At 37.0% G+C, this 27,482-nt stretch overlaps 3 protein-coding genes across 8 annotated transcripts; 2 read left to right on the top strand and 1 right to left on the bottom strand.

Annotated features, from left to right (window-relative positions):
* Window positions 1–13: 13 nt before the first annotated feature.
* On the bottom strand, window positions 14–27,482 carry LOC107038266 (protein wntless). 2 transcript variants are annotated; one of them, XM_015257274.1, is made up of 4 exons: window positions 27,354–27,482; window positions 4,228–4,415; window positions 2,909–3,595; window positions 14–1,738 (listed from the first exon to the last, which is right to left on the bottom strand). In XM_015257274.1, the coding sequence occupies exons 2-4, from the start codon at window positions 4,285–4,287 to the stop codon at window positions 1,088–1,090; spliced, it is 1,398 nt and encodes a 465-aa protein (XP_015112760.1). In that variant the 5' UTR covers window positions 4,288–4,415; window positions 27,354–27,482; the 3' UTR covers window positions 14–1,087. The 2 variants fall into 2 exon arrangements, with proteins under 2 accessions (XP_015112760.1, XP_015112759.1); XM_015257273.2 differs by lacking the exon at window positions 27,354–27,482 and adding an exon at window positions 5,203–5,870.
* LOC107038264 (WW domain-binding protein 11) lies at window positions 5,244–11,710 on the top strand. 5 transcript variants are annotated; one of them, XR_001460889.2, is made up of 8 exons: window positions 5,244–5,935; window positions 7,532–7,657; window positions 7,715–7,812; window positions 8,108–8,279; window positions 8,571–8,839; window positions 9,400–9,925; window positions 11,071–11,621; window positions 11,697–11,710. XR_001460889.2 is itself a non-coding variant. In XM_015257269.2 (7 exons), the coding sequence occupies exons 1-7, from the start codon at window positions 5,872–5,874 to the stop codon at window positions 11,523–11,525; spliced, it is 1,710 nt and encodes a 569-aa protein (XP_015112755.1). In that variant the 5' UTR covers window positions 5,244–5,871; the 3' UTR covers window positions 11,526–11,658. The 5 variants fall into 5 exon arrangements, 4 of the variants coding, with proteins under 4 accessions (XP_015112755.1, XP_015112757.1, XP_015112756.1 ...); XM_015257269.2 differs by lacking the exon at window positions 11,697–11,710 and having other exon boundaries at window positions 11,071–11,658; XM_015257271.2 differs by lacking the exon at window positions 11,697–11,710 and having other exon boundaries at window positions 5,245–5,935; window positions 8,589–8,839; window positions 11,071–11,658.
* LOC107038263 (inactive tyrosine-protein kinase 7) lies at window positions 13,012–24,480 on the top strand. The gene is made up of 5 exons (XM_015257268.1): window positions 13,012–13,229; window positions 16,324–16,626; window positions 20,470–20,593; window positions 20,706–21,145; window positions 22,089–24,480. The coding sequence occupies exons 1-5, from the start codon at window positions 13,190–13,192 to the stop codon at window positions 24,449–24,451; spliced, it is 3,270 nt and encodes a 1,089-aa protein (XP_015112754.1). The 5' UTR covers window positions 13,012–13,189; the 3' UTR covers window positions 24,452–24,480.

Here is a 27,482-nt window from a genome sequence, read left to right as displayed (position 1 = left end):
GAAAAAGCGTCAATTTAAAAGTGAAAAAATCAGTCATTTATTTTCTCACACACCTTCTGGCAAAAACTATTACAAAAATTTATAAAAAAATAATACAGGTCGGTTTCTGCATAATTACTTGCGACGAAGTTCTCAACCCAATGTAAAGATCGATGTTGCTCTCAATCGAGTGTTTCGAGTGAAAAATGAACAAAAATAATTGCACTATTCTACATTCAAGAGGAGTACTTCCTTACAAACATGATCACTAATGCGGAATATTGTAAAACTGCTCACCTACCATGATATACTCGTCACTAACAATTATCCCAGTAAATTTCGCAACTCATCAGAGGGTAATCTGGAGTAGTCATAAGTTGTACGTGGAAGAATACGAATCCAGGGGCCTCTCTAATGAATACATGAGTCTAAACATTTTTACACACATCGAGGAAGTTCAATTGGCTCGTTAAATCATATCCTATCGTTAAGTCCACCCAATATTCGGGGAAACGCATGATTCGTCGTCATTTTTTTCACTTGTTGCGATATGATAAATAAAACTTAGTGTAATATATCACCTCTTTTAACTTACAGATAATGAGGACGAAATGATGATTGATCGATCATTTCAGGAGACTATTTCACTGTTTACTTCAGAAGTCTATAGCAATTCTATTCAAGTTCTGTTGGAATTTTACTGAAAAATCCTATTTGTTTTTTCCCCAATTCTACTGAAGATATTTTACCCTGCCATGTTTAAAAAAATTTTGATATAAAAGTCAGTAGATTTTTCTTTTTGAATAGAAACACTTGGGCATAAATTCCCCAAGATTTTTCTGCTGTATTTTCATTTATTCTCCTCAATAAAAAAAACTTGAAACATTTTGCCCAAGAATTTTTATAAAAATAACCCGAATAGAATAAATCATATGAAAAAATCAATATGTATGTCCTTCTTTCAATGAAAAACGCCGGCGAAAAATCCCAATTTTTAATAAAATTCCAACAGAAATTCACTAGAATTTCTTCGAGAAAGTGTTAGGATTTTCCACTGAACTTGTTCGTCCCAGTGTTAAAAAAAATAAATAAAACCATTAAGTAGAATCTATTCCGTGGCAGTCTTCCTGGCGAAAGCAGTGAGCGAGAGCATCTCATTGGGTTCAGTTGATAGTCTAGCGAATTCAATTTCCTCCCCGAGGCTCTGATCAGTGGGTTCAACCGGCCATTTTTTGTGGGAAGGTGCATAAAGACAGAGCAAAGCGAGAATGTAAATATTCCACATGCCATAAACCCCAGTGAAGAAAGCAGACGTTGTCTCGATCTCCAGGTCCTCGTCCCACTTCCACTGTCCCTCCGCCATCTGTCCCAGGATGAACCCAACGACAGTGAGGGACGCGCACAGAAGAGTGGCGATCATCAGGAATTTGAAACGATAGATCACACCCTCGTAATGCAGACGTCGGGCCGAACTCATGCTCGGGAGTGCGCATCTCTTCACGTTTATGTTCATGAAGACTTTCCATATCATGTAGGTGAGGAATAGCAAGTAGAATCCTGCGGATATACCCGCGAGAATGATGAAGGACAGGGCGAGTTTGGCACCGATGTTGGTCACCCAGATTGAGAAGAATGGATTTATCAGCTGAATTCCACGCTCACACATGTCGAAGATGAAGAGGGAGAGACAACCGACGACTACTGCACTCAAGTGCCGCCAGTAGCATTTCAGGCCGTTCTTCTGGTCACCATCTTGAATCTGAAATTTGGGATTTTTAGTTATCACGACGGAATTGGGATTCACGATGGGTGAAGACATTTCATGGAAATCTAGCGCTTCCTCTAATTGAATTGAATTTTTCTGTTGGAATTCTATTGAAAAATCCTAATGATTCTAATGGTTTTTTGCGCCAATTGACTCAAGTATTATCGAACTCAACCGTGAGTTGTAAATAAATATTTGTTTATAGAAAAACGTGTTCTGCTGGAATTAATGATGTTCAACTCGGTAATTAAGAAATTTTAATCAATTTACTTAACTTAGTTGAGTGTTGAAAATTTGGCAAGTTTACGTCCAAGAATTTTTATAGGAAAATAAAAATCGATTCGATGAAGTTGCATACAGAATTGACGCAAAAATAAACGGAATATCTTAGAGAATGCGCCAAGTTTTTCTGATTGAGCTTTTTTTAATGAAAAGAGAATAAGAATATCTTGTTGTTTATCTTGATGTTTTTTTTCATCTTTCGTCATCTGAAATTGTCAATTGAGTCAAATTGTCAATTGAATGAATAATCAAAAAAAAGTAGAGAAATTCTTAATTTTTTCAAAGAGCATTTTTAATTTATGTACAGTATAAGTTGGATAATAAGAAATTGAAAAATGTATCTGATTTACGGTGACAAATGGCGGCCTGTCACTCAATATCATGCAGGGGGAAGACTGATTTCGTAAATCTTTTCCCACACTGCACAGATTCATTTATTACCGAAAAGGCTCTTTGAAAAAAGTTGTAATATATTGGAGAATTTTTAATCACACTTTTATCACATAAAAATGGCAGATGACAACATACCAGTGTTTTGAAAATTGAGATACCTAGCTGTCACTTCCCATGATGAGTCAGTATTTTGTTATCCACCATCGAAAATGACAGCTAATAGATAATTTGCCACAGCGAATCAGATATTTCTAATTTCCACGTTTTTCAACTCATTCTGAACCTCAATTAAAAACGCTCTTTGAAAAAGTTCAGAATTTTTTCTATTTTCTTTATCATTCTATCATATTTTTGGGAATTTCTACATGATGTACCACTCAATTGACAATTTCGGATTACGAAAGATAAAAAAAAATTCAGATAACATTCGAAAGATAGTACACCCGGGCCTTGAAACGCTAAAAAATCCCCGAAATTCTCATTAATTACCATCAGATGTTCTCCAGCGAAGACCAGCCAAAACGACAGCAAAACAGCGTAGAAAATCCCCTGTCTAATATCACTCAACAGCAGCATGAATGGCATGTCGTAGGAGAGGGTCAGGTACTCCAGGGGGAGATTCAGAAAAGTCAGAGCACAGCCCAAAGCGAGGAGCATGTACTCCAGGAGTGCAGGTGGTCGTGACATGGAATTAACTCGCCGCCAGTACCACGCCATGAAGCATATGACAATGGGAAAGAATATGGTCTTGAGGCTGACCCAGACCTTCGTGAAGCCCCCATTCTGATTGATGACAGTCAGGTACAGGTCGCTTATGTGCCCAAGACCCTGGTTGACATTCTTCTCGATGGGCAAACGAATATTGAGAAGGTAGTAGTCGTGGTAGAGTGAGCCGAGCTCGAAGAGGGGAATCACTCCGCAGTTGTAGTTGTAGTGCTCGATCTCGTCGGCGATTGAGCACTCCAGGTATCTCTCAATCCTCGAGGCTGCGTACGGCTTCCAGGCGTCGTCGGGATCCCCCTTGTTCCTGTACGCCAGTCGTGCGTCCAGGATCATGGGGATCTTCGGGGCTAGTTGAACTTGATCGTGGTAGACACTCTCCACTTGCAACACTCCGATGAGATTTTGCTGCCATCTCGAGTAGTCCAGGATCATGTTACTCCTTGGCAAGGGCATCTTGAGGGGAAAACAAATTCTTTCTTGTTATTTAAAAAAAAAATCCTAACAATTGTCAAATTCTTAACAATTTTATTTGGCTTTGGAAGCATTGTAATCGTTCAAACTTAAGGTTTAGGTTTTTTGTCTTTTTTTCAAATGTAGGATTGTTGAGTCCTATCGATCGCCACTAATTAAAATTTAATTCATCGATTATTTTTTTTAATTTTGAATTTTCTCGAAAATCGTTGTCCCACAATAACTAAAAACAATATTCTGAATTGATTGAATGATGGGTTAAAAATTATTTTGATGTCCCTTGAGCAGTAATCGTGATTTTCATTTATTCAAAAATTTTGAAAAATTTCGTGTTTTTTAAATTGCTATTGCTAATTTATTTGTAAAATTGCTATTTAAGTTTACATTCTCTCAAAATATTCCTGATTTACTGATTGCAAATATTTTTGAAAAATATAGGCGAATTTTTTTGTTATCAAATAAAGGATTTATTAATTAGGAATTAATTCCCGTCTAATTAATTGAAAACGAATAAATTATTTATTGCATTTGATTGAAACATTTTCAGTGAAATAAGTGCATTAGTTTGTTAATTCAATTTCTCATTAATCATTCAGAAATATTGTGAGGCTCACCTGGAAGGAATAGACGACCTGAAACGCTTTGAACTGACTGTCAACATCAAACTTATGCATATCCTCAGGCTGGCAGGCCCCGACTCCTTGAAAGTAATACCACTTGGATGTGTCAAGTCCTGATCCATTGATCCTGTCATCCTTGCACGCTCTAGCCAGGATATTCTGGTTGGTCGCTGGTTTCGGAGCTGAAAGTAATCCCATTAGCTTCAAAATTACGACTTCAAACCTTTCAAGCATGACAAAATTTCGCAGAAGAAGGTAGCGAGTTCCATTCAATTTCTATGAAAAAATCCAATCGTTTTTGGCTGATTCTGTTGAATAATCCTATTGAATAATTTCAGAGCTTTACTGCGAGTTTTTTCAATTACAAATGTCCAACAGAAATTTTATAGAAAAAATCAGTATAATTAAATTTTGCTACACAATTTTTTCTATTAAGATATTTTCTGCAGGAATTGTTCGCCATAAATTTCCCAAGTTTTGTCTTCTCTTTTAATTTAAAAAAAATAAACAAAAAACTTGGAAAATTGGAGCCGAGGGATTTCTTTAAAAAATCCCAATCGAATTCCACAGAAAAAATCAGTATCGGGGAGGGTGGGGTAAAATGGACACTTGAGACTTTTTAAAAATAATTTATAATTCAGAAACAAATTTACGAATTGAGCTCAGTTTAGGCTCGTCACTCATTAATATTTTTAAAAAAAGTCAAAAGTGTCCGTTTTACCCCACCCTCCCCTAATTAAATCTCGCTATACAATACTTTCCATTAAGATGATTTCTGCAGGAATTTTTCGTCACAAATTCCCCAAATTTTGTCTCCTCTTTTACTTAAAAAAATCAAACAAAAAACTTTGAGAATTGTAGCCGAGGGATTTCTACAAAAAAATCCCAATAAGTTGTATAGAAAAATCGAATTCCACTCCAAAAACAAAAATATGTTCTGCCAAATGTTTTTCCACGCCGTCTACTCACCCACAAGTCCTCCAATCAGAAAGCACGTAATCTGTGCAATGATGAGAAAAACCACGAGAACCGAGAGTTTTTTCCCACTCAAATTTTCAATTATTGTTCCACTCATCCTGACGAACGAATTCCCCACAAACTCCAGCCGAAGAACAACGATCGATGGATGCTGAGCAACGAAAAAGTGCGAATCCAGAGGAATATCTTCTAGTCGAGTGATCCAAACATGGTCTTGAGAGCTGGATTGCGATAATTCTCGACGAAAATTCAGGGTAATTTATGCTATGGCGACTCCTCCACGAGCATCACTACTCGGCTTCCAGGAATATTTGCGAATTGAAGTCACAAGAGTCGTCAGAAACCGAGGGTACCTAGAGTTGTAGAGTCGAGAGCACTTGGAATGAGTGCGTGAAGTGTTCTTTTCACTAGAAATCCCCTCTCTCCACGATCCCCAGTTGGATCCAGTCCCCCACCCCTGAGAAACGCTGAGGATCGAGTGGATTTCGACGAGAGACGCCCTCGCTGGAGCCCCTCGAGGGGGCTAGAGAGCGTCGCGATCGACCGTGTGAGTGTCCCTCGTTCTGTTTTTGGAGCAGCCGTCAGAAATCGAAGGAACAATTGAGTTTTTTGGAGAATTTGTGGCTTAGTGATCGCCCGAGTCGGTTGATACTCATCAAAATGGGACGACGGTCTATCAATACCACCAAGAGTGGGAAATACATGAATCCTACTGATCAAGCTCGTGAGTTTATTGTCGTACCATAACCTCATGGATCAAAGGTTTTCATTGGAAATCCTAGTGCATTCGCTAGGAAATTCTATTGAATTTCTATTGGTTTTTCGCGGATTCTGTTCAGGGATTCCGTGGTTTTTTGAGTTTAATTTCAGTAGAAATGTTTTATGGAAAATATTCTGTGTAAAAAAATCAATAAACTGTAATTTTTCTATAGAATTTATGCTAGTAAAATATTTTTTTGTTGAAATTCTTGGGCTCAGATTTTTTAAACGTTTCGTTGTATTTTTTTAATGAAAACAGTGTCTATTGGACATTTCCTACAAAAAGAAAATTGGTGGAAACTTCTATTGGATTTCTAGTAGTTTTTGGTGCATTCTATTGAAGAATTCCGGTTTTTTGAATTTTATTTCAACAGGAATGTTTTATGGAAAATATTCTGTAAAAAAATCAATAAACTGTAATTTTTCTATAGAATTTATTCTAGTAAGATATTTCTTTTGTTGAAATTCTTGGGCTCAGATTTTTTAAACGTTTCGTTGTATTTTTTTAATGAAAACAGTGTCTATTGGACATTTCCTACAAAAAGAAAATTGCTGGAAACTTCTATTGGATTTCTAGTAGTTTTTGGTGCATTCTATTGAAGAATTCCGCAGTTTTTTGAATTTTATTTCAACAGGAATGTTTTATGGAAAACATTTTGTAAAAAAATCAATAGAATGCAATTTTTCTACAGAATTTATGCTAGTAAAATATTTTTTTGTTAAAATTCTTGGGCTCAGTTTTTGTAAACGTTTCGTTGTATTTTTTTAATGAAAACAGTGTCTATTGGACATTTCCTACAAAAAGAAAATTGCTGGAAACTTCTATTGGATTTCTATTAGTTTTCGGTGCATTCTATTGAAGAATTCCGCAGTTTTTTGAGTTTTATTTCAACAGGAATGTTTTATGGAAAACATTCTGTAAAAAAAATCAATAGAATGCAATTTTTCTATAGAATTTATTGTAGTAAGATATTTTTTTGTAGAAATTCTTGGGCTCAAATTTTTTAAACGTTTTGTTTGTATTTTTGTATTATTTGTATTTTTTTATGAGAAGAGGAGTAGCCACTCATTTCATTTTTTTCTATAAAAAGAGAATTGCTTGAAAATTTAATTGGGTATCTACCAGTTTTTGGGGGATCCTGTTAAAAAATTCTGCAGTTTTTTGAGTTTTATTTCAACAGAAATGTTTAATGCAAAATATCCAATAGAAAAAAATGAATAGAATCTAATTTTTCTATACAATTTATTCTATTAAGATATTTTTTTGTAGAAATTCTTGAGCTCAAATTTTTTAAACATTTTGTTATATTTTTTTAAATGAAAAAACTGTCTGTCGGACATTTTTTCCATAAAAAGAGAATTGCTTGAAAATTTCATTGGGTTTCTATTCGTTTTTGGCGGATCCTATTCAAGAATTCCGCAGTTTTTTGAGTTATAGTTCAATAGAAATGTTTAATGGAAAATATTCTATAGAAAAAAATCAACAGAATTGGCTTTTTCAATGCAACTTACTCTATTGAAATACGACTATTGCATTTGTGGGATTATTTTTGGCTGACAGGTAAGGAAGCTCGCAAGAAGGAACTCAAGAAAAACAAGAAGCAACGTCAACTGGTGAGGGCAGCAGTGCTGAAGGGCAAGGATCCAGCCCAAATCATAGAGGAAATGGAGAAGATTGATCAAATGGGTAAGACAATAGCCCACGAGTCTCCCTAAATTCTCCTACAATTTTCATTATTTCCAGAGTATAACGTCATGCAGCCACCGCCTCTCAACGAGAAAGTGCTGAAAGATAAACGGAAAAAGCTCAAGGAGACTTTAGATCGAGTGCTGAAAATGTATGTAAGTAGTAATTAGAAATTTCATCGAAATAAAATGCTCGAATAATCAAATCCCATTGATGATTCATAATTTTTCACTCGAGAATGGCAGAGTGAAATTTCCCAATTTTTTTTTTCATTTTCAAGATACTTTTTTAAATTAAAAAATGAGACGTGAGTAATTCAAATCGCACCATTTGATCAGGAGATATTGTCGATGAAAGATCGATGAAAGATCGTTTAAAACAATATTTTATTGTAAATAAATAAGATAAAAAATGAGGCAAAGATTTCTCACAGAAATACACACATTTCAGGCCAAAGACGATCACGAGAAGTGGGCAGAGTTGAAAGAGCAGTTGATTCAGTACGAAAGAAGACGAATTGATCTGGTGTCTTATTTCGAGGCTGTCAAACATGCTCAACAGGTCCAGGTCGACGAGATTCCACTGCCATCGCCGAATACTGACATGTCCAGGATATATCCAGGTGATAAAATAAATCCATATCATCACGAAATGTCTCTGACTCTGAGCTATTTTCAACAGAATTTCCTCAACTCCAATTTTCCATTTTTTTTCACTCCATTTTTCTTTTCCTTTCATCGAAAAAATCAACCAAAGAAACTTGGAAATTTTTAATCGAGGAAATTCTACAGAAAATCGAATTCATTCCAATAGAATTGGCCAAAAATTAATAGAAAGTTCAGTAGAAATGTAAAAGAATTGTCTAATTAACAAGAATTTTCTGGAATTGAATAAATGAACGAATAAATTGTAGTAAAAATTCTTTCAGGAGCCATGACATCACAGATTCCCCTGCCCGACCTGCCCCAGCCCCCAGCCCACATCTACCCTCCACATTCCCACTACATACCGCAGCACCACCCGTTGATGGCCATCCCCATACCGCCCAGTATTCTCAAGAAAACTAGTGTCTACTCTGCTGCAACAACAGTGTCCATCCTGGCTCCTAGTAAAGAACCTCCAGGGGTACCTCCATATCCACCACCTGACATTGCCGGTGAGGATGAGGAGTCGTCAGATAAGGTGAGTGAATTCCATCCCAAGTTGGAGCTGATTACGTCCCATTCTTCAAAATATTCCGTTAAAAATTTTCATTTCTCAATTTTTTTATTCGTCCAATACTATTTTTGTTGGGAATTGATAAATTCGTGGGTTTATTTGAATGAAAATGTTGAAATAACGTTAAATAAATGATGAATAATTAATTAGATAAAATCCTGTAGTAGAATCAAACGATTCGTCTCATCAAAATGAAGAATTGTGCATGTTAACGACAATTAATTCATTCACTTGATTCAAATAATGTTCAGTTAATTCGAATAAATAATTTCTTTCAGTGTATTTTTACGTCAATTCATCTGTTTAAATTGTCAACAGTTTATTGACAGTGAAGAGAAATTATAGAATAATTAATTGAATTAATAATTTATAATTCTTATTAATCATAAATTGAATGAATTCAGTGAAGAAATTAATTGTCAAGTTAAATTGTCTTTCTGTCACTTTTCTAATTAATCTGGACTCAATATCCATGAAATTCCCTAAAATTATTCATTGAGCTCCCCTAAATCTCACAATTCCAGTCCATAACTTCATCCCAGAAGTCTCGAACAATAAGATTCGCAGACGACAAAGACGAGAATAAATCGTCATCAGAGAAGGAGCAAAATTCCCAGAAGGAAAAGGGTCAGGAGAGGGAACTGGAGAAAGTCAAGCCGACGACATTGCAACAGAAGATGTTGGCGATGGCTGGACAGGACATAGACCAGTTCATGAGGGAGATGGAGGTCGTCCACAAGAAGAGGGAGACCGAGAGAGCGCAGGATCTGAACGCCAGGCTGTCCCTACTGGATGCCGACACCGATGGAAAGTCTTCGAAGGTCAATAATGGACAGGAGAATAAGAAGACTGAAGCTGCTGAGGCGTCCTCGGAGGCCAGTCGATCCTCTCAGGGCTCTCAACAGTCTACGATACATCTGCAACAGCAGCATGGAATGCCACCGATGGGCATGCCTCCACCACCTTTGATGTATCGTCCACCACCTCCTCCCATGCATCTGCGAATGCCACCACCACCACCGCCCAGGATGGGACTGCGACTTCCACCAGGTGATTACCAACTCATTTTTTTTAATTTGAAATTATTCGTTTTTTTACGAAAATTATTTGCGATGGGAGAACGTCAAAAAACGTTTTTCGGTGGCAATTTCATTCTCTATGGACTCAATTTCTTGTTTTCTTCCTGAAGACATTTGTGAGATAAATGTGGAATTATTTGGAATTTATTTAGGGGAGCATGGGGCAAAATGAAACACGGGCCAAAATGAAACAGTGGGAAAATCTCGTCATCTAAAGGAGATAGGACATTTTTGAAGAGGACCTTTTTTGTAGCTTGTAAAATTCTCTACAAAAAAGGTTTTCATGAAAATCGTTCTATCTCCCTTAGATCACAAGATTTTCTTGCTGTTTCATTTTGCCCCGTGTTTCATTTTTCCCCACCGTCCCCTACAAAATTTTCTCAAGTTTAAGAATTTTACGAGGACTTTTTCAGAACATTTTGGTTCTTGAAATAAATACTTTGGGGTTTTTGAATTATCTTCATTATGAATTTTGAGAATAGGAAACTTGGGTGAAGCTCAATTTTTTCGAATTCCCTTATGCATTCCTCATAACACATGGACAGCTCAACGTCGAAAATTATGGAAGTATATTGCCAGAATGTCTTTTGATAATTAATTGAAAATTGGTCAATTTCGATGGCAATTTTTCGGTCATGGCGTCATGAAGCCGATTAGGTAACACTTCATTGGTCTAAGGAGAAGAGAGTGGGGAGTTGTCGTCCTCCATTGGCCGAGGCGCACCTCAAGATTGGGTTAGGTCGGCCCGAGCCATTCTGATTGGTTCAGCACTCGACCGTCTGTCTGACGTCACTAGCGATTCTAAAGCCTTTGAAATCTTCAACTTTTACCAATTAATTATTAATTAATGAGCAATATTTCGAGGGTGAATAAAAAATGAATTATTCAGGTCCCAAACATGAAAAAAATTGATTAAACAAAAAATTAATTAATTAACTAATTGAAAAAAAATCATGCAAGTTCCCTATTGTTTCATTAAAATTAAAATTCCAATTATTCGGCCAAACTTATCCCAAAGTTGAACAAAAATCCAATAGAATGTCCCTCGACTTCCCCCGATTTTTCTATAAAATTTTTTCACACGTGCTGTATCTAATTTTTTCTCCACTGCATCAGGGCCACCACCAGGAATGCCTCGATTACTTCGACCAGGGCCCCCAAGCATGCCCCGCATGCCGCCACCCCTTCAAATGCAGATTCACAATCTCTCGGGCATTCCAAATCTCTCAAATTCGCACATGCACTCCGTTGCGAGTGGCAATGCCATTCAAGCGAAGCAACCCAATGTACTATCAGCTGCGCCCCAGCTCATAAATAGAAACGAAAAGGACGGGAAGAGCTCCACAACGATCGAGGCCAAACCCCAGATAAGAAATCTAGCTGCAGATGTCACGAGATTTCTGCCGACATCTCTCAGAGTCAAGCGCGAAGATAAAAAGAAGACAGGTAACAGCATTGTCTCCAGGTTACCGGACAGAATACCCGAGATTCATTCAGCCAGGTCGTCACAACCTAAAACCAAGGACGATGCGTACATGCAATTTATGCAGGAAATGGAAGACTTGTTGTAGTGTTTTTATTCGAGGGATGATTATGATTAGATAGTTTTTCATATGAGTCATTATGCGATTGATTCCTTTTTGAATGATGGATTGCAGTCAATTATGGTATATTGGAATTCCTAATAAAATAACGTTTGAAAGAGATGATGAAGTTGTTATTTCATGAATTATTTTTTCTAGCCACTGGCGGATGCAGCGGGTCTTTGTTTCAATGGCATGCAGGATCGTTAATTTTCTGAGGAGTTTAATGCAATTGGATTCGGGGGGCTAAGTCCCTTAGTTTTCGAGAAATCTTCAAAAAAATTGAATTGAGATAATAATGAATATTAGCTCAAAGTTAATGTGGATATTAAGTGAAGGTCAATGTGGAGTTTAGCTGAAAATTCATGAAGATTAGCTAAAAGTTAATGTAAATTTTAGCTAAATGTTGATGTGGCTGTAAGCTAAGTGTTAAGTTGAAATTTAGCTAAAGAGCGACCTCTGAGTATTCCAAAATAGCTTAAAAGATCGTAAATTTCCTCAGGAATTGAATGCAATTGGATTCAGGAGGTTAAATCCTCTAATTTACGAGAAATCCCAAAAAAATATAATTGAGCTAAAAATTAATGTGGATTTTAGCTAAAAACGAATGGAAATTTTAGCTAAAAGTTAATGTAGCTGTTAGCTAAGAGTTAAAGTTGAAATTTAGCTAAAAAGCGACCTCTGAGTACTCCAAAATAGCTTAAAAGATCGTAAATTTCCTCAGGAATTGAATGCAATTGGATTCAGGAGGTTAAATCCTCTAATTTACGAGAAATCCCAAAAAAATATAATTGAGCTAAAGATTAATGTGGATTTTAGCAAAAAACGAATGGAAATTTTAGCTAAAAGTTAATGTAGCTGTTAGCTAAGAGTTAAGTTGAAATTTAGCTAAAAAGCGACCTCTGAGTACTCCGAAATAGCTTAAAAGATCTTAAATTTCCTCAGGAATTGAATGCAATTGGATTCAGGAGGTTAAATCCTCAAATTTACGAGAAATCCCAAAAAAATATAATTGCGCTAAAAATTAATGTAGATTTTAGCTAAAAACGAATGGAAATTTTAGCTAAAAGTTAATGTAGCTGTTAACTAAGAGTTAAGTTGAAATTTAGCTAAAAAGCGACCTCTGAGTACTCACAAAATAGCTTAAAAGATCGTAAATTTCCTCAGGAATTGATGAGGGATAAAAACTAATGTGAATTGTAGCTAAACGCTAGTGCACCAACAGTTGATAAAAAAGTTTAACTATTTATCGAAGAAAACTCAAACTCCGGGATCCCCTGGGTTCGTTCCCCCTCCTCCAGACAAATTGGCAGGCCGTCCACCCCAGTCAGTTAGCAACGGCGCCGAAGTAGGGGTCGGAAAGTATCGGATATAACCGACGAAGGCAGGGAGAGCCTCTCGGGCTTGCCAGACAAGTGGAAACTGTACAGGGCCAAACCGCCAAGCGTTACTTCAGTACTGCGCGTCCCTTTCCTTCGTCTACCTCCACCGCAATCGTTCAATCGCAGGCCGTTGACTCTATGAAATATCTACATGTGCCAAGTTAATTTTTCAGTGATGTGACGGAAAATACAAGCGCTCTTTCTCATCTATGTTTTTTGTATCTTGAAATTTCGATTTTCGAAGACCCGAGAGGAGGGAATTGCCGCAGAATGAACTTGTTTCTTCCATCCCTGATATTTCTACTGCTGGGTGAGTGACTGCTCTCGTTGCGATGGGAATTATCTCGCGGGAGTAATTGTAATCCCCGGTTCTTGGTATCGATTTGATGCATGGGTATAATCTCAGGTGACGGCTCAAAGGGTTTTCGGTTCACGGCGCCCGGTCATATTTCCGGCGGCGGGGGGATGAATCATTCGGGGCTTGTCTGAAGATCACTTTCGGAGTCATTCAGCCGGCTCTTTATGCTCAATTATTTTCTATTGATTTTGATAATTTAATAATTGTGGTTATTTATTGGGTAATGGGGGTAATTATTATGGATAATTGTGATGAGTTATTCGGTCTGCTCCGAAAATTTCAGGGATGACAAATTAGAAAAACAGCGAATTCGGTAGAGAATTCTGTTAGATTTCTATTGAAATATTCTATAGAAAAAGTTGAAAGAATTAAATTATTCTGTAAAACGTATTCTATTGAGATATTAATTTTTTTTTCTTTAATTTTCTTGGTGAGGAGACAAGAAAATGGCATGAAAAAATTTGGAAAATTGGAGCCGAGGAAATTCTATAGAAAAAGTCAAAAGAATTTGATTTTCTGTAAAATTTATTCTACTGAGATATTGAAATTTTATTTTTCAATTTTCTTGATGAGATGAAGAAAAAAATTGCATAAAAAAAACTTGGAAAATTTGATCCGAGGAGATTCTATAGAAAAAGTTGAAAGAATTTGATTTTTCTGTAAAACATTCTATTGAGATATTAAATTTTTTTTCTTTAATTTTTTTGGTGAGAAGAAAAGAAAAATGGCATGGAGAAACTTGGAAAATTGGAGCCGAGGAAATTCTATAGAAAAAGTCAAAAAAATTTAATTTTTCTGTAAAACTTATTCTATTGAGATATTAATTTTTTTTCTTTAATTTTCTTAGCATGAAAAAATTGGGAAAATTTGAGCCGAGGAAATTCTACAGAAAATATGAGAAGAGAATAAATTGTATAGAAAAATCAAATTCTATTGAATTGACTTTTTCGGTTAAATAATTTCCATTGAACATTTCAATATTCAAATATTTTTTGGGCCATTTCCATTGAAAATTCAGCAACCTCCCCCACATTTTGAAATATCTATTCATTTGTAGAAAATATCTCTAGACGATGGTTCTACATAACTCATTCCACTGCGATTTTCCCAACTTTTTTTCTTGGCTCAAAATGGCAAATAGATTTTTTCACAGAATTCTAATAAACCTTCGAGCGAATTCTCAAAGAATTCAAAAATAAATTCAATACAATCTCCCAGAAAAAGCGCTAGGTTTTTCTGTAAAATTTTGTCACGCTGCTTCAGAAGAAAACATAAAACATCTTCCACTAAAATCTATTCACCCAGAGAACAAAATCTTTTTGTTCGTTAATTCCGCATTTTCAAGGGATTTTCTCCCCATAGAGATGTTGGCAGACATTTCAGAGGATTAGAAACCCGATATTAGTCCCAACCAGGTACACCAGTTATTCATAATAAGTCCACTCTGATGGAATAAAAAGCCGGCCAGAGGCAGCACGTCATAAAAAAAAATTTGCGAATAATGGGGTCGGAAGGGGGTGGGAACCCATGGTCACGGCTAACGTCATTGGCCAATCCTTTATTTTCCATTCCTCCGTTTCTCCACGTCTTCTTTTTCGTTTCCTGGGCTCCCTTCGCGTTTTTTTCACGCACATGGGCCCCAAGTACTACTAAAGCTTCTTTGTTCCAACCGTTTCGTATCCAGTTTTTTTCTCCACCTCCCTCAGCATTAGGTTTACAAATACGTTATTCAGTAACTTGGACTGGAATGAGGGGCACAAACACCGAGAGAAATGAATTCAGATCGTGGATTTTTTTCCTGTCCCGTTGTGATCTGCGAAGAGCATGTTTGTTGATTAAATTTTTTCGATGGCTTTCATGAGAAAAAAAATCCATGAGGGAGCTGCAGACTCGCTGATAGGACCGGACATTATCAGGGGATGCGCCATTTCCGGCTCGAGGATGTTCATCCTCCGAGATAGATAAGACATTCCTAATCAGTGATTTATTTAATTCAGGAACGAAGCCAAGTCGTTTGATTATCCCTCAGTTTTCAATGAATATCTCGGAATCCAAGGCAGGTAGCTGAATTTTTGTGTGAACCTTTTTTGGAGAGCGAATTGAGAGCTACAAAAAATGTTATTATGAAAATTTCGCTAGCTGCCTTAGATTCGGAGATATTCCTCGAAAACTCAGTCTAGAGCTGAGTCTACGTATGAAAAAATTTAATAGAAAGCCTAGCGAATTCGCTAGAAAATTCTATAGGAAGTCTGTGGGGTTTCTATAGGATTTCAATTGGATTTCTATTGAGATATTCTATTTGTCTTTTGCGCAAATTCTATTGGATATTCAAATTTGGAATTTTTACTTGAATTTTTCTCTTGAGATTTTTTCTATAAGAATGATTGGGCATCAATTTTCTAATGAAAAAAATCTCAAGAGAAAAATTCGAAGAGAAATTCAAAATATATTGACTTTTTTCTATCAAAAATGCAATCGAATCGGCGCAAAAAACAAGGAGAAAATTTCAATAGGATTTCAATAGAAAACGTAGCGAATTCGCTAGAAAATTCTGTTGGAATTCTATAGAAATATTCTATTTGTCTTTTGCGCAAATTTTATTGGATATTCAAATTTGTAATTTTTGCTTGAATTTTTCTCTTGAGATTTTTTCTATAAGAATGCTCGGGCATCAATTTTCTGAAAAAAAAATCTCAAGAAAAAAATTCGAAGAGAAATTCAAAATATATTGACTTTTTCCTATGAAAAATGCAATAGAATCGGCGCAAAAAACAAGTAGAATTTTCCAATAGAATCCCTACAGAAATTCCAATAGAAATTCTATAGAATTTTCTAGCGAATTCGCTAGGTTTTCTGTTGATTTTTTCCTGCGTGATCACTTAAAAATATGTGCACACGCCCAGATTCGTCTGAATCGATTTTTTTTCGCCAACTTCAGCGTCATAAACTCGAAATTAAATTATCGATAGGAGAGCCCATGAAATTCCCACGAATTCCTCAAAGACTGGGCCGAAAAAAATTTTTTTTTCTCTTCCAATGATTCCAGGAAACTTCGGTCACGGCCAGGAGGACGGTTTATCCTTCACCGTGAGTCCCGCGGACCATTCAGTGATAGAGGGATCACCCGTGCGTTTACGATGTGAGACACAGCCCAGACTTGGTGTCAATTATTCATGGAAACTCGATGGACAGACCCTGGCACCCAGTCCACGAAGACATCAAGTTGACAGTGATCTCTACATCACTCGAGTCAATAGGATTCTAGACAGTGGAAACTTTGTTTGTGTTGCTTATCATGAGCCGAGTGGAAACACTATCGAGAGTTCACCAGCTAAAATCGACGTGCAATGTAAGTTATTTGAAAATTAATCTGTAGAGTGACAATGCCACGTGAATACGTACGAAAGAATTTCACAGAAAAAATTCTATTGGATTTCTATTGAATTTTTTATATTTTCGGCCGATTCTATTGAGAAATTACGCCCGTTTGGTTCCAGTAGCAATGTTCAATGGTAAACATTCTATAGAATAAATTAATAGAATTCGATTTTTCTATACAATTTGTATATATTTATATTCATTTTTTATTGAGACATTTTTTGCGGAAATTCGTTGGATCAAATTTTTCTATAAATTTTGTTTTTTTTTAGTCTCTATAGATTTTCTGTAGAAAATACTTCAATAGCAATTTTCAATGGACAATATTCCATAGAATAAATTAATAGAATTCGATTTTTCTATACAATTTGTATATATTTATTTTTTATTGAGATATTTTTTGCAGAAATTCGTTGGATCAAATTTTTCTATAAATTTTGTTTTTTTTTAGTCTCTATAGATTTTCTGTAGAAAATACTTCAATAGCAATTTTCAATGGACAGTATTCTATAGAAAAATAAAGAGAATTGAATTTTTCTGTACAATTTATTGGACTGGGATATTTTCTATAGAAATTCTTCGGGTCAAGTTTTCCAAGTTTTTCGTTTAATTTCCTTAGTTTCTATAGAATTCCTATAGAAAATGACTCAATAGAAAAAGTTGTATAAAAAATTTTACTACTTTTTGCTATAAAATAAATTCTATTGGATTTCTATTAAATTTTCTATTTTTTTAAACCCTCTTTTTATTCACAACTACAACAGAATATTTACGTTATTTAAATTTTTTTTAACTGGTCTATCAAAAAATTAACGTAATATATCTAGTTTTCACCCTAAATTACGGTCACTCAGTGACTCTCGGATTTGATCATTACAATGTGATTATTTCGATGATTTCTTTTATATCAAAAGAAATTTTTTTTCAATTTTTGTTTTTGCTCCACTCAGTAGCATGTAAAACATTAAAAAAATAGAAAAAAAATGAAGATTTTTCCAAGAAAGGAATTACATAATTGTCTTCATGGTATAAAAAGCGCTCTAACATTAAATAAAAAAATACTATCATTAAATTCTCTATCAGTTATGGGCCGAAACAACTCATTATATTGATTATTATTATTTCCTACAAAAATTCCTCGTCAAAATTTTTCCAATTTTTTCCCTCAAATTTTCTCAACTCCTACATAAAACCTCTCAATAAAAAAAGTTCTGTGGAAACAGTTGGACGATTTCAAGAGAACCGCCTATTGAATCCACCAGAATTACCCACCGAATGGGCAATGTTTTCCAGTGAAATTCGTTCAAGCGCGCATATCATCGGATTGTTCTATTGAAATGAATCTGTTTACGACATCCGAAGACGAGGGGCACCTCCAACTGATTCATCTCACTTCCACGAGTCCAACTATTGACAAATACCCCGTCATCGTTCTCCTCCTGCCAATTTTTCCTGACGAAATACAGAATCAAAATCAGATGTACATCTGGCCGGTGGTGGGAGGGGGTTTGAGGAAGGCCATAAAACTTTATGGTGTATTCGCATCGACCGTCGGCCTCCCTCCACCCTTATCCCAACCATCTCCTTCTCTCTCCCCCTCGTTCTGTCTTCATATCTCTCCTTTCTTTTTTTTTCCTCTACATACCACTCTGGAACCGTTCCCATAGCAACCAGAGCAGTCCCCCTCCCTCGAAGTGAGTAGTGTTCCAAGCGACCCTGGGCATATCTTGGTGTTTTCCCCTGGAACTGATCTCTCTCATTGACGGGGGAGAATGGTAGTCAGGAGTTGTATAATGACACAAAAAAAAAATAAGTGGGAACACTGTTTTTTTCTCTCTCCCTCGGTTTTTGCTGGTTTATTTGCATGCTTGACACTGGCTATACGAAGCATGAAGATATACATATATGAGGACATATCAACGTAAAAATCACTGTTGCGAAAAGCTCAACTTCCCCCAGTCCTCGTCCTTGAGTAACCGCGAGACAATTTCGAGGAGATGGAGTAATAATAAAAATACGAGACAAGTGGTTAGTTGCATTTTTTTATAATAAATGAGTTTACTATTTAATGAGTTCATCATTTAAGAGTTTATTGTTGCTAATGAATTGGCAATTGGCTTACGAATGGGCTTTTTCAGTTCTTACCTCACTATTCTCTTCTATTTTTTTCGTGTTATAGTACTATCGTCAATTGAAATGCCATCAAAATTTTGCGGATTATTTCGTTTTGTCAAATGATTCTACATTGAGACGGATTTTCTCGAAACGAAACGAAACGATGGAATCAAAAGGGTATTGTTATCAATTTTTTAAGTAAAGATTAATTCCATTTTGATGGCAATGTTCTGAGCGATCGTTGAAAAATTGATTTTTGGAAAAATATCAGAATTTCGAATCTGTATAAAAATATAATTTTAATTTATATCAATGAATCATATTTAAAAATCGCATATCCTGACTTTTCAGGCCATATTTAGTTACCCCAACACGAAAAATTATAAACCTAAACTTATGTGATTGCAAAGCTTCCACTCGGAAGTAAAAATATGAAAAAAATTAGGGGGAGAAATAATATCCATGGAATTACTCTCACATTAATAATATGATTCTACATGCAGACGAATTTTCTCGAAACGAAACGAAACGATGGAATCAAAAGGGTATTGTTATCAATTTTTTAAGTAAAGATTAATTCCATTTTGATGGCAATGTTCTGAGCGATCGTTGAAAAATTGATTTTTGGAAAAATATCAGAATTTCGAATCTGTATAAAAATATAATTTTAATTTATATCAATGAATCATATTTAAAAATCGCATATCCTGACTTTTCAGGCCATATTTAGTTACCCCAACACGAAAAATTATAAACCTAAACTTATGTGATTGCAAAGCTTCCACTCGGAAGTAAAAATATGAAAAAAATTAGGGGGAGAAATAATATCCATGGAATTACTCTCACATTAATAATAGCTTCGATTAGCCGGAATCAGCATTCAAAATTACTCATAGAGTGAAACACTTCGTGATCGACTTCTCATGGAAGGCACAAATTGAAGAAGAGAGAAAAAAAAACCTTTGAACGGATGGCAACAATAAACATTGGGTGGATGTTGAGGAATGATAAAAATAAACCCCTCCAGCTGGTTTTTCGTGCCCCCTTTGGTGTCTTTGATCTCTCGGTTCATTTATATATCTAAAACACAAGTTATCCGAATAGCCGAGACACTGAGAAGACTGGGTTGAGTTCAAGGATCGAGGGGAAATGAAAGATATGAACGCTATACTGTTGTTTGATTTTTCATGTAGATTTCGAGTTGAGGGTGATAATACAAACGATGAAATTTCCTTATTTTCTTACCAAAATATTCAGTGGTTAATTGAAACGAGGAGAACACTCATGAAAATACGAATGATTATAATTTAAAAAATAAAAAGAAGTAAAGAAGAGTGGGGCAATATGGGCACTTGGACATGTTTTAAAATGTCAATAATGCATTGAACAATTGACTAATTTTTTTTTCATTTTTCTTCAAATGACGATTGATGAAAATAAATTATTGCGTCAGACAATCATGAATATCTCGAAATGCAAGGCAGATAGAGAATTTTTCGTTATAATCTTTTTTGTAGAGCACATTAAGGGCTACGAAAAAGGTCCCAATGAAAATTTTGCTATCTGCCTCAGATTCCGAGATAATCCTCAAAAACTCAGCTGAGCTAAAACGACTTGAATCTAAATTGTACGAATTGTTATATAATTCATATAAATAATTACAGAATTTTTTCATCAACGGCTTTCCCTCTATTTCCAGGGATAAGTGAAGCGAGTGTTGTCCTGGAATCACCCAAGTTTCCATCGTTAGTGCGACTGGGTAGTGAAATTGAATTACGCTGTCACGTCGACGGTTCCGGAGAAATGAAATACGAGTGGTACAAGTGAGTAAAAAAAATTAATAAAATGCCTCCTCGGCAATTGAATCAATCAGTAATTAGAACAACACATATGATAAAAATAATTGATCATTAAATTTAATCACCTCTCCCCCAGGAATACCCACAGCTTGGTAATGGCTGATGGAAGGATTGAGACGAAAAAGAAGCGAAAATTATCAATTCACAATGCAAATTCCCAAGACAGTGGAGTGTACACGTGCAAAGCGAAGAACGAAGCGGGCTATTCGTTAATTAAGGAGAGCTTTCCACTGGTAATACCGTCGAATGAGACAGCAACAATAAAAGTTGTGCCCCAGAATCTCATAGTGAAACGCGGTGAATCAACGTCGTTTCACTGTATGTACGAAGATGCTGATAGAATTGAGTGGTTTTTCAACGATAATGGCCCCCTCGTTGATGACGAGGAACGAGTGATTTTTGATAATGGCACTTTGTTGCTGCGCTCTGTTGAACAACGCGATCAGGGTATCTATGCTTGTCATGGTGTCAGGGACGAGACGAGACAGATTTACACGGCTGAGCTTTATATTGCATGTGAGTATGATTGGTAAGAACAGGATTATCATCAATACTTGTCCTGAAAAGGACAAGTAATAATTTATAATCAATAATAATAAATAATAAATAATAAATAATCATTGTAATTTGTAATTGTCTTAAAAAAAAAATACCACACGCATGAAAAAATTCAATAGAAAACCTCGCGAATTCGCTAGAAAATTCTATTGGAATTCTGTAGGTTTTTATAGGATTTTTGATTATATTGGATATTCAATAAGAAAAAGTCAACAGATGAACTAAATTCTCCCGACTTTTTTCTATTAAATATCTCTCAACAAACTGACACTCTAAAGTTTCAAAAACAAATAGAATATTTTCATAGAATTCTAACAAAACTTCAAGAGAATTCTCAGAAATTCCAACCAGAACTGCAATAGAATTTTTCAGAGAACAAATAATAAATTTATAATAAATAAACAAATAACAATAAGCATCAAAATAACATGCACAATGATAAAAAATAATACGCATAAATCACTGCACGCACGAAAAAAGTTACTAGAAAAGCCTATCGAATTCAATTTTTCTCTACAACTTATTCTTTTCATATATTTTCTATAGAATTTGCTCGACTCAAATTTTCAATTTTTTTCATTCTATTTTTCTTCTCTTCTCATCAAGAAAATCAAACGAAAAAGTTTAAAAAATTTGAGCCGATGAAATTCTACAGAAACTATATCCCTAGAATAAGTCATACAGAAAAATAGAATTCTATTGACATTATCTACTGAATATTGTCTATTGAACATTTTAATAGAATCGGCCAAAACTAATAGAACAGTTCAATAGAAATCCAATACAATTACCCACCGAATTGGATAGGTGTTTCAATTAAATGTTTTCGTCCGTGTGCCCTCTCCTAGAACTCCAACCCCAGCCGAAGAAAAAATATCTGAATGCCAAACCCCTGTTTCAGTCATTAAAAACCTGACGGACGCGAGTTTCGAGCCATCCCTGCCGAGCCAGCAGGCAATAGTCGGCCAAGACCAGGAGCTCCAGGTCAGCTGCCTGGAGCCCCGAGGTTTACCGTCCCCCCGAATATTCTGGCGCGACCCCCGAGGCCACATAATCAGCGACAGCGGTGCAGTCCGCACCCAAGACAACACCCTGATAATCTCAAAAGCCCGAAGCCCCGAGGACAACGGTAACTACACCTGCGTTGCGGAGAACCTGTCAGGCACCACCGAGATCCTCGTCCAAGTGATCGTCTCCACCCCCTCGACCCTCCACACATCCCCAAAGTCCTCATCAGTAATGGAGAGTGATCCAGTGACGCTGTCCTGCACCTACTCCGGTCTGCCACCCCCAGTGACATCAGCCCAATGGCTGAAGGACTCAGAGCCCCTGAAAGAGACGGGTGGCCCCACCAGATACAGAATGACAAATCACAACGGCAACGTGACCCTTCACTTCAAGTCGATATCCCTCTCAGACAGGGGCACCTACACCTGCGAAATCCAGACAAAAGGCTTTCCAAGCATCCGCTCAGAGCCATCAGTAGTGAGTATCCAAGAGAAACTGAAATTCTCGCCCCCTCCTGTCGACAAAAAACTGGAATTGAACTCCACAGCGAAGGTATACTGCAAGGCCCAGGGCTCCACCAATCCGACGGTAAAATGGATGAAATACGGTTGCGGTGATAAATTCCCGGAGCACATTCAAGACATAAATGGCACCCTGCACTTCAACGGTGTTGTCGAGAGTGACAAGGGCCAGTACATCTGCATGGCAACGAATGCCCAGGGCTCGATCAACCACACAATTGACATTGAGGTGGTGATAGCCCCCCAGTTCAAGCGACTCCCCCAGGATCCGACATTTGTCCTGGAGGGAACGCCGGTTCTGCTTGAGTGTGTGGCAACGGGCAAGCCAACACCGCAGATCCACTGGGACAAGAACTCGAAGCTTGGAAATTTGGGGGAAAGATCCCAAGTGCTTGGCAATGGCTCCCTGTACATCAGAGAGGCCTTCATGACGGACGCCGGCCAGTACGGCTGCACAGCTGGCAACAGTGGAGGTCTCAAGCGAATTGAAGTCCAGTTGATAGTGAAGCCAAGAGACGAATCGAGATACGACATGGACATGGAGAACTACGATGGCTCCATGATGACAAAGACAGTGACAATAACCCTGAGTGTTGCTGCTGCCTACATGGTCCTGGTGATAGGTCTAATGCTGTACTGCAGATACAGAAGACGCAGGAGGAAGCAGCAGTACCTGCAGGAGCAGGCTGACGACAAGCTTGAGAATGGTGACGTTCACGAGGAGCAGACAGAGCTCAAGGAGATGAACCACAAAGGGGCGAACAGCAAGAAGAAGGACAACAGGGACTCCCACAGGAGCGATGGTGGCGAGACAGCGCAGAGTCAGAGCAGCAATCACTCGAGAAAGTCCAAGAGCAGTTACGACAAACTCGCGATATCCCGGGCCAACCTGGGGGACCTTAAGCCACTGGGTCGAGGGGAATTTGGCGAAGTGTTCTCCACTAGGTACCAAGTGGACTCCGAGAAGGAGCAGATTGTCATGGTGAAGAGCCTACTCAACACCAAGGATGAGACCGTTCTGCAGGAGTTTAAGAGGCACCTGGATCTCTTTCACAAGTTGAATCATGAGAATGTGGCGAAGTTGGTGGGTCTGTGCAGGGAGGGCGAGCCGGACTACATGATACTGGAGTACACAGATTGGGGTGAGTTGAAGCAGTTTTTGGTGGCCTCGAGGAAGGAGGAGACTGGCAATTCGACGCTGGAGGCCAAGGCCAGGGCTCCACAGCTCTCTGTCGCCCAGATTTTGGCGCTGGCCAGTCAGGCTGCCAATGGGCTCAAGCATTTGGCTGATAATCGACTGGTGCACAAGGATATTGCTGCGAGAAATTGCCTCATTGCCAGCAATTTGAGCCTCAAGATATCCATGACCAGCATGACTAAGGAGCCCTATCAGCAGGAGTACACTAAACATAATAATCAGGTGATTCCACTGAGGTGGCTGCCTTACGAGGCCGTTTACGAGGACGAGTACTCGACGAAGAGTGATGTGTACTCGTTCTCCTGTCTCGTTTGGGAGATATTTCATCAGGGTGAGCTGCCCTTCAACAAATTCAATGATGAGACTGTTTTGACGCTGTTGAAGGGGGGCTCCCTAGAGTGGAAGGCCCACAAGGCTGCACCACCTGCTCTCCAGGAGCTGCAGGACAAGTGCTGGTCGAAGGATCCCAGGGAGAGACCAACCTTCGATGATGTTGTATTAAAGATTGGGGAAATTGTGGTTGATAGCTGTCTGTAAGTACAGGTGACCAGTGGGAAACAGGACATCACGCGAGAAGAGATTTAATGGATGAAGCTACCGAATTTTTTAGCGAATTCGCTGGGTTTTTCTGGTAAATTCAGCATTTAATGAGACGTGAATGGGTCTCTGGTTTCACCACTTCACTGGTGACAAGTTGCTCTATGCAATGATAACGATTAATTTAGAATGTAAGGTATGGCCTGGAAGGTCCCAACGGCTAATTGACACTGCCTCTGTCCAATAAATATAACGATAGTATCGTATTAAGGTTTTTGAAGAAATAAGCTACTTCATTTGAATCGATATGAAAATGAAATCGGCCTCGAGTTGTAGCATAACTTCCTCATGAGTTTTTCGTTATTCCACGGATGAAAAAAATTATAGAAAAATCTGACGCTTTCTCTGAGAAATTACATTACATACACAAATTCAAGAAAAAAACGTGAAAAAATCTGTCGAGATTCCATGAACAACTAATGGATTATTAAGAATAAATTATTGCCCTGATGAAGGGCGATAACACCTCGTGGGTCCGTAACATCGGCACAAATGGAAGCTTTTTGTTTTGGATCTCCTAATTTTTATTAAAAAGACTTCATTACGAACGGTTTTATAAATTTTTATTCAACGAACAGTTGAATTAATTTACGTGGAGTTAACAACGTGGAGTTGAACAAATATATTTAGTAATGTAAAGAAAGCTCTAGATTTTTCTATCATTTTTTACGCGTCTCACCTTTGCATCTTATTTATCTAGGGATATTTAATCGAGTTCATGAGATATTTAGCGGTAGCTGTTGCATTTTATAATGAATCCAGTAGTAGATGACGATTCAATACCGAAATAATGAAACAAGATGACTAAACTCAACTCGAATAGTTATCTCGTTTCAATACTTCAAACCAATGCATTTCACATCGAACGTAGCAATTACAATTTTTCATTTTCGTAATGGTAGGGCTAACCGAACAATAAAATGATGGTAGAATTATCGCAGTCATATCACGATGAAAACAATACTTTGGATTTTTTTAAAACATTATGCAATATGCATAAACTACTCGTGTATTTTGAAATAGAAAGACAAGAGTGATGGATCTCTCGTTAAATGAGACAAAACGATAATGTTTAAGATAAAGAAAACGTGTTATTGTATATACTGGTGGAAAAAAAACTATTTTGACTTTGCTGAGATTGAAAATTACATGGTTAATGTAATCAGATCGAGCTTGTGTGAACATAATTGTCAATGTTCTTCCCGAGTATTTGTGTGAGGGAGGCAGAAGGTATCATGTCCCGAATCTACGTCAGATTGGGCTGATGACTAAAATTCAATTGATTATTTTCAGAGATAAAAAAAAATAGTAAAGTCATTCGACGAAAGACGAATTCCAGAAGGCTTTTTGATACACTCAATCCTACTTTTTCACATTTATATCTCCACAGAAATATAAGATACTCAGTAACATAGATATGACGAAATATAGATGAGAAATTGATCGAGTGAGAATGAAATTTGTGTTTCAGTCTTCCGATGAAAATTTGAATTTCACGCCATTAAGTCTGAGATTAAATCGAGGGCTGAACTTAAAGATCAATAGCGCATACCGCTCCGTAAAACATCAGTATGATCTACCTCTCAAGTTAAAAGCGCAGTGAAAGAACAATATTACTGGATTTATGGATAAGATTTTAAACTCTTTTAACAACGAATATGTAATAGAATTCATACGACATGATGGCAATGCAACCGCCTCGTTTTTACACTGTCAACAATGATTTTATAATTGTATAATGTAGGATTTATATTAATCGCAAGACAAAACTGCTGCTGATGAGCATGAGAAAGAGGAGGAAGAATGAAGTGATCGAAATGCTATTTCAAAGAGTAATTACACAATTTCATCTCGTTATGTATACACATACTCATATCCAGCTCAATTATTCGATCATTCATGCCGATATCTAGTCACATGTACTTGGCGATGAAATAACTTAATGATAATAATAATCATGAATTGTACGAGAAATCGACTAATGATTTTTGGTAAAAGTTTATCTCAACCTGACTGAGTTTCAATTTCAACGAGTTTTCTGATGAGATTTTTTCCCCCCACAAGCAGTATTTTGTAAATATTTGTACTTTTTTTACACCCTTTTATTTTCAATTAAATTAATGATATAGGTAATATAGTACTTGGAGTGATGCTGAATAAATGTAATGAGAACTGTGAGATTAATTGTTGAATTATTCATTCCCTGGATAGCATTAAATTTCAGGATTTTAGATGAGAATTCCAGTTTTTTCCAGTCATCCACGAGGCGGAATTAAATTTGCCATTCGCTCCTCAAATCTGTTTCAGTTGACGTCATCATTTGGGACGAAAAGAATGAGAAACGAAAACAAAGCCGCCATTGTATAGTGAAGGGCAAATAAAAGGATTGAAAACAACCGAAAATTCGTGTTTATAATAAAAAAGAGAAAGTCGTCCCCTCGAATATCCTACGAACCTCTACGAACGCATCTAAATAGGACCCATCACAGACAGACCCAAGAAATTAAAATGGCAGGCGGCTGTCTCGATACAGTTGTAATTGTACGTGAATACTTTCGTCTTTCTCGAATTTTCCAGAAACTCCACGCATTCCCTCGAAATTTCCAAAAACTCCTTAAATTTTTTCAAAATTTCAAGAAACTTCTCGAATAACCTCAAAATGTCTAGAACTTTCTAGACATTCCGATAGATGGCGCTGCACATAAGGACCGTTTTCCAAAATGGCCCCCCATTTTGAAACCGTAGACGTACCCACGTCAAAATAAAATAGAAAGCTGCGACGATAAAAAACCCCGTTCCGTTCATTTTCATGAATATATTTACATTGTCAAAAAAAACTTACTCAATTACGGGGACGTATCCATGAATCAGCATTTTTCTTTGGTGATTGGTTACCCTCCGGCTGCCTCAAGCATTTCTTGTTCTATTTATTATGTGGGAAACCACTTCGCTCCTCTCGATGTTGCTCCGA

This window comes from Diachasma alloeum, unplaced genomic scaffold, assembly GCF_001412515.2.
Source record: "Diachasma alloeum isolate Michigan unplaced genomic scaffold, Dall2.0 Dall_scaffold_00279, whole genome shotgun sequence".
NCBI classification, from domain to species: Eukaryota; Metazoa; Arthropoda; class Insecta; order Hymenoptera; family Braconidae; genus Diachasma; species Diachasma alloeum.
Note: the sequence above shows the minus strand (reverse complement) of the source record. Positions and strands in the feature narration are given on the sequence as shown.

Bases quoted from the DNA above. Each gene is read 5' to 3' on its own strand.
- LOC107038264 (XM_015257269.2), top strand. From the start codon at position 5,872: ATGGGACGACGGTCTATCAATACCACCAAGAGTGGGAAATACATGAAT. The intron at 7,658-7,714 runs GTAAGACAATAG...CATTATTTCCAG, and splicing joins GGAGAAGATTGATCAAATGG to AGTATAACGTCATGCAGCCA. The intron at 9,926-11,070 runs GTGATTACCAAC...CCACTGCATCAG, and splicing joins GGGACTGCGACTTCCACCAG to GGCCACCACCAGGAATGCCT.
- LOC107038263 (XM_015257268.1), top strand. From the start codon at position 13,190: ATGAACTTGTTTCTTCCATCCCTGATATTTCTACTGCTGG. The intron at 16,627-20,469 runs GTAAGTTATTTG...CTCTATTTCCAG, and splicing joins AGCTAAAATCGACGTGCAAT to GGATAAGTGAAGCGAGTGTT. The intron at 20,594-20,705 runs GTGAGTAAAAAA...CCTCTCCCCCAG, and splicing joins ATGAAATACGAGTGGTACAA to GAATACCCACAGCTTGGTAA.
- LOC107038266 (XM_015257273.2), bottom strand. From the start codon at position 5,308: ATGAGTGGAACAATAATTGAAAATTTGAGTGGGAAAAAACTCTCGGTT. The intron at 3,596-4,227 runs GTGAGCCTCACA...TTTCCCCTCAAG, and splicing joins AGGTCGTCTATTCCTTCCAG to ATGCCCTTGCCAAGGAGTAA. The intron at 1,739-2,908 runs GTAATTAATGAG...CCCAAATTTCAG, and splicing joins TCGCTGGAGAACATCTGATG to ATTCAAGATGGTGACCAGAA.